General features: G+C 38.1%; 1 protein-coding gene across 2 annotated transcripts in view; it reads right to left on the bottom strand.

The window, feature by feature from the left end:
• Window positions 1-2,770: 2,770 nt before the first annotated feature.
• The window catches only part of igfbp2b (insulin-like growth factor binding protein 2b), a 26,421-nt gene continuing 18,392 nt past the window's right edge, over window positions 2,771-10,799 (bottom strand). For both annotated transcript variants that reach the window (XM_084122179.1, XM_084122178.1), the window contains exons 3-4: window positions 7,916-8,056; window positions 2,771-6,235 (exon numbers count right to left, since the gene is read on the bottom strand). In XM_084122179.1, coding sequence (XP_083978305.1) covers window positions 6,077-6,235; window positions 7,916-8,056 — 300 coding nt within the window. In that variant the 3' untranslated portion in view covers window positions 2,771-6,076. The remainder of the gene's footprint in view (window positions 6,236-7,915; window positions 8,057-10,799) is intronic.

The following is a 10,799-nucleotide window of genomic DNA, read 5'->3' as shown; positions in this document are numbered from 1 at the left end:
AAATTACATCTGAAAAATTATGATTTAGAGATTTTAACAGATCAAACAAACGTGATTTCACTGATTAATTCATGCGCTTGAAAAACACATTCTTAATATTTTTTCATTTAAACCCATGCTGGCCCAATTTACTTTGATGGTGAGTGTCATACTGTAATCATTAAAAATAAAATGATACATATATATATATATATATATATATATATATATATAGTGTAGGGGTGTAACGATACCCTCATGTCACAATTTGATTCATATCACGATACTGAACTCACGATATGATATTATTGCGATACTTAAAGACAAATGATAAAAGGTTAACAAAAAATATGCTGTTGATTAAAATGCTAAATTTGGTTTTTACATTGTGGGTGTAAATTAATAGGGTTGGACTTGTGAATGCACAGGACAATGGTGACACCAGAATAAAAATATTGATGATTCTGAAGCTGAAAATACAGAATTATTTTAGACGAACATGCTTGCACTCTGTCACTGGCTAGATATATTTAAAATAATGTATGACTTTTTACTGGTAACAACATAAGACATTTGGCATTATCAGGACCCACAAATATTCCCCCATTGCATTATTATACATTATATTCAACATTATATATAGTAGTTTAATGTAGTACTGACACTAAAACTGTGTAAACTTGAATTTTTTTCTCACACAGACATTTTCATTTTGGGTGAATTATACACAATACATATTGTCACTACGATACATATTGATGCATTTTTGTATTGCGATACATTGTGACACTATATATTGTTACACCCCTATATATATATATATATATATATATATATTTGTGTGTGTATATATGTATATAATACACACAAAGAGTCACACCAATCCATCGGGAATCTGACACATGCAGTCATTGTTCATCTGCTAATTCAATTGTCTTCATTGTTGAATCAGGATTTGGGTGATTAACAGACGAGCCCAGAGGAACAGAGCGTTACAGGATACAGGTTTATTTTGGGTGAAGACTTGCTGCATTTAAACTCTGCCCAGAGGCAAGGCACCTGGCTTTCCAGAGAAGTCAAAGAGATTGCTCAGGAACAAGGAAGTCATTTACCAAGAGCCCCAACATCAAGGGGGGATCTCTGTCCGACAGAAAGGAGTCCCAACTTCTCCATTCAAATAAGTGGGGAAACCAACAGTACGGATAGATTATGTGGAGCCATGTTTTATCACAAAGCTCCAGGGCAAGTTAGCACAACATTTCATGACTGCTTGGACTCGAGGATCAAGCCAAAGAGGCAAAAGTGCCACTGATAAGAGCCTATATTGCAAAACATTGTTGATAAATGGATTAAGCGGGTATTTCTAACATGTTTTCTTGTGAGTTCAGAGCCAAACCTCTTGCAGCGCCGCTGCTTCTATGCAAATGGCTGGCAAAATTACAAAATATGTGGATTTTATTTAAATATATGGTGTGAAATAAGTACTGGATAGTGTTTGGGGTCTGAGACTTTAGTCGCCTCAAGGTAATGGCTAATGCAGACATACAGGTGAAGTTCTTCCTGGGATAACTCAGGTTTACGGACTCCAGATGTGATGGATCAGGACTTTGTCCACAGCCGGGCAGCATTCATTTGTAAGAGACAGATCAAGGATGGGGAAACGAAGCAGACCCGGAGAGGAACACGTGTCGGCGATTTGATTTGTGGGGCAGTGAACATGACAATTACTATAGCCTTCAAAGAAACTGACAACTGCGTTTTAGACTTCAAAGCACTCACGTCCCTTTTATCGCGCAATTAGTTGAACAACTATAGATGGCTGCATCTTATCACAACATGTGGCTCTCCACACCGCTCTTTCGCCTGAGAACACAATGATTAGAGTTTAGCTTTTCATCCTCGGCCGGTCCCTGCGTGAGGCGCACCGCTGCTGTTCGCTCCTGTAATATTTTTGAGATTCACATTCTGCTTTCTGTTTAAAGGAAGGAATGCCAGCAGAGATGTGATAAATACAGATAAACTACTGTACACCAGGGGAAGCTTAAGGTTCTTACCTTACAATCTCTCTGTAGACCAAAAATAAATAAAATCATGTGCACTGCTAAAGTACATAAGGCTCTATGTTTAAACAGATGAGATAAAAAAAAAAAAACATAGAGAGACAATGACCTTGATAATACTCAGTCATCACGAGGATAATCTGGCCAATGAATTTCCAAACCTTTTCCATTTGCTTGCTTTTACTGAATAAAGCTCTTAAAAAATAATTTTACTTGCATCAATTTCCAACTGAAAAAAATATTTAATAGCAGAGCATTTATAAAAATGAACAATCATATATTTAAAAAATCAGAGACATGCAAATAAAACACTGTAGTAACATCAATTCAATGAATTTCTTGTCTACCACAATAACATTTGTGGTCTAATTCTATTAATACAAATTAAAATCTATATTAAAAATATATGATTATGATTTATAGTATTTGGGATGTGCTGGAGTAGACTTTACAGAGTGCTTGACTCTTGCGTAGTCAAACCAAGATCTTGACTTCTTTTTCATTCCTTGGCTTTTTCATGCCTGGAAATCACCATTTTAAAATTCCATAATATTATTGAATGCTTTATGACCATGGGAACCCTGAAAAGGTAATCACCACTTACAAAATATATATATATATATATATATAATTATTATAATAATTCAGGACGGGCTTATGATTCATGTGCATGGAAAACCCAACAAAGAAATCATAAAGAATATTCATAAAATGAAAACTCGACAAATGAATCATGTGTCTGAAAGATAATACATTTAATCATGCTGGATTTTATTACAAGAATTTAAAACCAATGTCTATTTGTGCATGCATTTATGGCTTTTTCCATTGCAGTTGTACAGAAAACTCAGTTCATGCACCATTCGCATGACAGTGGACACAAAGAGCATGCTTTGAGTAATGTACGTTATTTAAAACCACCGCATCTCGTGACACACAGGATACGCAATGAAATACAGAAAAAGAAAAACATGTGAGATGCTGGCATGGTACATGGCTTTGGATTTGCTCAAGAAATTCCCCCTGTCATTTGTTTAAGACTCTCCAAATGCAGAGACCGGCTCTGACAGTTTTACACTGCACCAGATGGCAAGCGATCCTTCCCACCGTCACACTGGCTCCAGGCATGGCACAGCATCGAAACGTTCACACAAGTACACACAAACACACACACATACATGAACACTTCCATCCCATCGGAACCGCTCTGGCAAATCAATATGCCCGAAAACCACAGGGATTGGTTTCGCACTGTTTTCAAACTAGGCCAAACTCGAGCTACCGTAAAATTTACTGTACCACCGGAGGGTAGGCAGCAATCTATTTTGGAAACAAACCAAAACGGAAAACTCGTAACCCGTGTCTCAGCAAATCTATCTATGAGGCACCAAAATCACACGAGGGGCAGTCTGTAGCGGTAGTTAGCACAATGCTAACTAGTTAAAGTAAATACATGCAAGCAACTACTAAAGGCGAGCGAGATGTGGTAATACTGTGAAAGTTACTGGAGGTTAATGTGTTAATGTATCATAAAGACTAAGCTACAAAAGCAAACACTGGGCTGAACACTGTCTAACACGTTAGGATCAATGCTAAAGCGCAATCGACCTCTATTTCCAGATTGAGCTGTTCAATTCAACTCTCACAGCGAGGGAGATGATGGGAAAGAGAGAGACAGATGGGGAAGAGATAAAATGAGTAAGAGATATGGGTACTAAATGAAAATATAACTTAATCAAGGGATGTTACAGCTGCCGCCCTTTAACAACCCTTAACTGTTGTTCACATTGATGATGTCGGTTTCCAGCGACATGACAATAAGGTCACATACAGTGGCACACAAAAGTCTGATGCGAGGCTACATTGACAATCGAAATTTAAAAAGTTTACATTTATGAGCAGCACCTGGATACTTGTTTAATTTGTGTTCAGATTTTCAAAAGCTATGGCTATTTACACAGGCCACCAATGACGTCAGAGAACATGCAGAGGTAGGACCGTCCAGAACAATCATTGATCTGGGGACCTCCAGCAATAAAACCACTGTTCGTGTGAACAGGCTGCTAACAGAGCAATTTAACCCATTAAATCCCACTGCCCCTATCCATTTAGTTTTGATTTGAAAAATGCTTGGGGTCATTAAGATTTTTTTAAAGAAATATGATACTTTTATTCAGCGAGGATGCATTATATTGATGAAAAGTGACAAAAGATTTCAATGTTAAATAAATGCAATTTTTTGTTTTGTTTGTTTTTACTGAATTCGAAAAAAAAATTATCACGGTTTCCAGAAACATATTAAGCAGCACAACTATTTTCAACATTGATAATAATGAATGATTCTTGAGCAGCAAATCAGCATTTGGAATGATTTCTGAAGGATCATGTGACACTGATGTAATGGCGTAAATAAAAGCAAGTAAAATTCAGCTTGTCCATCACAGAAATAATTAATTTATAATATATTATTATGGAAAACAGTTACTTTAAATTGTAATAATCTTTCACAATACTTTTATACTGTTTTTTTAATCAAATAAAGAGCCTGGTTATTTAAGAATTGTTTTTGAATTGGATGGATGGATAGGTTCAAGGTTCAGACTTTTGTACCCCATTGTATGTTACCCCATTGTATGTTTGCAATTTTCTATTGGACCGACTGAGCCTAACCCTGCAGTTCCCCACAGGTTACAACTGTGACCCAAGAATAAATCATATACTTTCACTAACTTCAAGCTTTTTTTTTTTTCACATTCCTTTCAAGAACTCTTCAACTCCACATTCAAACATTATACTGGGCAAAATACATCCCTCTGCAGATGAGAGTGAAGCAAAGTGAGGCACAGCCCACTGGCACTGCAGGCAAACCTCTGTTTATTTATAGGCACTTATCCCACTTTATATCACATTTGTCAATGTCAGCCCTGTGTCCAAATCAAGCCCTCTGTCAGCACATCATTAGTAAACTCTGCTCCCCACTCTACAAACACACACATACACCACCTGCATTCTAGCACGTTCGAAAAACCACGAGAACAGAAGTCTATCAGCCGCCATGAGCAGGGATGGCCAGATCCTGTGTACCTGGAAGCGACAGCAATTATCGATTATGAAAACACACTTAATTGCGTGAACTTCAAAACCTATGATGCTGATTGAAGTTCAGTAATATGTGCCAAAATGTGGCCTCATTTTCAATTTATCCTTTGTTTCTGTCACATTTTAGGCCTTTAGTACTTCGCACTCTGATTGGGACGGCAATTTGCGGTGACCCCGCATAGCAACTTGCGTACATGGTGACTTTCAGCCCGGGGCAACTGAATGGAAACAAAAGTAGTGGTTTAGAGACACATTTTTAAAATGTTTTAAATGCATGGTCTTAATGCAACACTCATGCGGAAAAGACGCCAGTTTGATGCATATCTACAAACGGCACTTGAGTACTCAAGGTTGATTTGTCAGTCGGGTACTCAAGTACTCAAGCACAGGTCCTCTCAAATCAGCCAACAAATCACGACCCCTCCGCTTTCTCTGTCAACGAGTCACAATTTTTGGTTTCATAATTTGGGAAGTCAAGCTCCTGCTGTTGTTCATTTGCAGTTTCTATAATCTGTTTCTGGTGACCAACGGTGCAATAAATGCGCAACCATTTTTATTGGGTATCCAAAAACAAAAGAGAGAATTAAACGGACACATCTTCACACCGAACAGCTGCAAATGCTGTACAAGCGACTCCCTGCAACCAGATTCAGTCACAAGATTAAAAGGCACCAGATGAGCCTATAAATAGGCAGAAAAAAAACAATCACTCAGGGTTAAATTTGGAGTACAGTTATCTGGATTTGAGAAGTTTAACTACCTGTCCTTGAATTGTCTTTGCTGGCATGTGACTTTCCACACTCCTATTGACAATACAGATCATACTATTTCAAAAATACACACACATACAAGTACAGAATTACACACATGCACACCACTCTTGCACTCGCTTTTAACTCTCCTTGTTTGTGACCCGGTGCATCTCCCTGATGGAGCGTCTATTTCTGCTGGGCGGTGGGCGGTTCCAGGTCGGGACCGCCATAGAATTGGCTGCAGTTGGGGTCACCCCTCACTTTGGGGGACGAGGGTATCTGGACACCAGTGTAGGGGTTGACGCACCAACACTCGCCCCTCTGTCCGTGGTTGGACATGTGGCACTGGAATACAAGAGAGGGAAGATGATGAGAGGGGCGGGGAAACGGTGGGTGTTGGGGGCTTAATGAAGCTCTTGGGCGAGTACGGGTGGAGGCACTGGCCCAAAACAGCCCTCCCGCCTCATTTGGCCCAGCACGTCTCATTGACCCCTACTGAGCACTCCTAAAAGGAGGTCATAATTGAACTGGACATAGCTGACGCTGAGACCCAAAATAGGCAAAAAACAGATTCTTAATTTTGTCCTCCAATGGCAAAGAACAAAAACTGACAGTTACAGTAATCACAAGAGGAACAGGATGATTACAAAACAATTAAGTGTGGTGAGGTACACTGTTTTGAGCCCTGGGAACAGGGTTTGCACGTCAAAACAACATTCCAATTTTACATCTCTGGAACACGTTTGTCCTGGTTTAAGCTGCAATGTGTCATGTCAGGACATAGAAATATTAAATATAATATAAAATTATATAATATAAAATTAAAATGATATAAAAAAGAGCCTAGACAATAGCTTTATAGATAGATAGATGTGTGTGTGTGTGTCAACGCTATCTCACGACCAATGGAGTGAGTAAAAGGTGGCAGATTTGTACGACCACACTCTAAACTTGTCTAAACCCAGTGATGGGTAGGTTTAGGAGCAGGGTAAGGAGTTGGTCAATCGTACGAATTCATACGAATTGGGCAACTCGTAAAATATGTACGATTTAGCAAAAATCATTCGAATTCGTATGAGTGAGGTCGTATGAATTTGTACGAATTAGCCACCTCGTACAAATTGGGTTGGTGTGTGTGTGTGTGTGTGTGTGTGTGTGTGTGTGTATAAATATATAGATTTATAAACTCTATGGTAACAATACAGTAGTAAGAGTTAGAGCTAAAGAATGTATGTAAGTAGGAAAGATCAGATCATTTGTTCATCACTTTTAATAGCAGACTTTGGTATCTTGGCAAATTTGAACATATTTTAAGACGTTGAGACTTCTGAAAAAAAGTGGACATGTGTGACATTTTTTCTAAAGAACCTAAGAACCTTCAACAGTATCCATCTATTTGCTTCTCATTTGATCTCATCAGGCTGTAAGGGATGTGTAAGAGAGGTCATTAAGATATAAAAGAGATTACAAAAGAGTTCTCATTAGTGATTCTCTTTCCTCTGAGAACGTCACTACAAAGAAGGGCAAGCCACCCCACAGACAGGTTAGTCATTCAGCAAAATTTTCATTAGCTTGTAACTCTCAGCTCAGATACGGTTGCCTTGGCTTTGATAAAACAGCCTTCTGTAGAGAATGTGGGAATGTTTTATACACAGTTTCTCTTTGGCTCTATCTTTGTGTCATTATTGAACCTTCCATGTGGAACTGGATAATAAAACAGCAGGCTGCTGCAGATTGAAAGGTTGTGCAATGTCTCATATTCCTATTGCCCTATAGTGAAATTAACACCCGCCGCCATTCAAATGTGGGTATGTTTTGTTCTAATCTACTGGCCAATGTACCAGATGACCTGTACAACATTTCAAACTGACAAAGGAAAAAAACACTTCATAAACTACTTTCATTTTATTTACATTGTAACTTATCTAATGCATTTCAATTGGTAAATTAAAATGGTTGGTAAAATTGGGCATTGACAAGCTACCACTGTCTTCGAAAGATTGAGGTAAGTGTAGATCATTTCACCTGCTTAAGGTTGTACTGTCCTGTCTTGTCACAGTTGGGAAACTTCAGGTCATACAGATTTTCCAGAGGCCCCTTGTTGTCATGGAACACCATTCGGGAGATGTTCTCTAACACTTTATCCAGCTCCTGCTGACACTGGCTCTGTAAGACAACACAGACATACAAACATATATTTGAGTATTTCTTCAACTCTTAAAACAGCTTAAAACACTTCTTTTTTTTACACTCTCACTAGTTTAATTTGTATACTAACAATGTCCAGAAATGGATATACAAACATACAGAGCAACTCATTTTAATATATTTTCTAATTTAACATTTCCACCACATCTCAAATTGTTTAATAGCATTCTATGATGAAAATTACGTTTTTGGAATAAAATGAAAATCTCTTTTGTCTTGCTAAGGCTAATTTTATAGTTAGCATTTTATGTATCCTAAATACAAGTAATATTTTCACACGTTTTATATTAAATGCACAAGATTACAGCTTGAAATGCAAAAAAAGAAAAAAGAAATATAGATTGTGAGTTTATGCTATTACCGGGCAGTGTTTTAGACATCAGAAATCTCCTTTGTAAATTGTAAAACAAATGTAAATATAAAAAAAAAATGCTGTTGATGTGTGAGATTTACCTTGATTAAATATTTTCTTCACACATTGCGTCTTAAATTATCATTTTCAAGCAATTAATATTGAAATGGTTTAAGATGATTTCATTCTATTTAAATGATTCATATTCATAAAAATGATAAAATTTATATTTTTTATGATATAATAAAATATTAACATAACAGGCATTCACAAATATAGACATCAAAGTAGCAAAAAAATGTGATGAAGGGACAGAGTTAATTTGACCTTCATATATATATATATATATATATATATAAAAAAAAAAGTTAGTTTTAATAAACATTCTCGAAGAAACACTCACATAAGAAGGAGAGTGAGATAAACAGCAAGCCGGCGGCTTCATGAAACATTTATGTGGCTGATATTAATCTCGTACTCCAGCTAATTTTCTGGCTTGGTTCTACCTCCCCACCTCTCAACAAGGACAGGCATCGGCATCAAAGACCATTCCTGTCTCCCGTTCCTTCTCTTTTTCCTTGTATCTCTCATGATGGCTGCTCCCTGCTTGGCCCGGGATAAGAGGGCACTGGGGGAAGAGGGCCTGCCAGGGATCTTATCCGTACCGTGCGGATGAAAAGTGCTCCATCACAAAGCAGTGAACAGTCCCCTGCTGTCATCGAACATGCCGTCACCCTGACATTCTCCTTGAATGTCTGCTTTTCATTGGGATATGTAATGGTTACACTACTGATTTATGACCCCCACAGAAAAGATGTTTATTCGGTTTGGCTTTTATTACCCTACCATTATCACTGGTTTGAATTTTTATTGCCTTGGCTTCTTCTTTTTATTGCATCTACCTTATTTTAGTACTTTCCAACATCCATTTGCTTTATCAACATATCATTTAGCTGTTTTTATTGTAGTTACTATAGCTTTCAGGTCAGCAAAACCAGAACCAGTGTGGTTCATAGTACAGCTAAATGTTGTCTTAGCTGTTGTTTGTTGATGGTCACATCGATTGTCTTTTCTCGAACTATTTCTTGCACAATAGAATACGAAAATGTGAGTGGATATAGGACTGTTTTTATCAATGCGCATAAGGCGTCCTTTAAATAGTGAAGATATGCTAATATGACAATGTAAAATGGAAAGGCTCAATCTAAATAAGTTGTCATGCAAAACCAGGGCCTAAAACTACATTTTTGCCACACCTGCAAATGGCCAGTGACTTCAGAAAATGCACTGGCCACAAATATTTTTTTACCAGCCATGAAACAGATTAATCCTAATAAATGTTACAAATGATTTAATCTAGAGCAGTGAGTGATTTTATTTGCCTTTTGTTGTTTGATTAACATTAACAGACAGCAGCAGGACTATTAGGCTGCTGTCACTTTAAGAGCTAATGCACGGATCCAATATATCCTAACGTTATATACAGTGAGGAAAATAAGTATTTGAACACCCTGCTATTTTGCAAGTTCTCCCACTTAGAAATCATGGAGGGGTCTGAAATTGTCATCGTAGGTGCATGTCCACTGTGAGAGACATAATCAAAAAAAAAAAAAAAAACAGAAATCACAATGTATGATTTTTTAACTATTTATTTGTATGATACAGCTGCAAATAAGTATTTGAACACCTGAGAAAATCAATGTTAATATTTGGTACAGTAGCCTTTGTTCGCAATTACAGAGGTCAAACGTTTCCTGTAGTTTTTCACCAGGTTTGCACACACTGCAGGAGGGATTTTGGCCCACTCCTCCACACAGATCTTCTCTAGATCAGTCAGGTTTCTGGGCTGTCACTGAGAAACACGGAGTTTGAGCTCCCTCCCAAGATTCTCTATTGGGTTTAGGTCTGGAGACTGGCTAGGCCACGCCAGAAGCTTGATATGCTTCTTACAGAGCCACTCCTTGGTTATCCTGGCTGTGTGCTTCGGGTCATTGTCATGTTGGAAGACCCAGCCTCGACCCATCTTCAATGCTCTAATTGAGGGAAGGAGGTTATTCCCCAAAATCTCGCAATACATGGCCCCGGTCATCCTCTCCTTAATACAGTGCAGTCGCCCTGTCCCTTGTGCAGAAAAACACCCCCAAAGCATGATGCTACCACCCCCATGCTTCACAGTAGGGATGGTGTTCTTGGGATGGTACTCATCATTCTTCTTCCTCCAAACACGTTTAGTGGAATTATGACCAAAAAGTTCTATTTTGGTCTCATCTGACTCTCCCATCTCCCATGACTCCTCTGGATCATCCAAATGGTCATTGGCAAACTTAAGACAGGCCTTGACATGTGCTG

The sequence above is a fragment of the Abramis brama genome, assembly GCF_963993115.1.
Source record: "Abramis brama genome assembly, chromosome: 8".
In the NCBI taxonomy this organism is placed as follows: domain Eukaryota; kingdom Metazoa; phylum Chordata; class Actinopteri; order Cypriniformes; family Leuciscidae; genus Abramis; species Abramis brama.
This window is presented reverse-complemented; position numbering and strand designations above follow the sequence as displayed.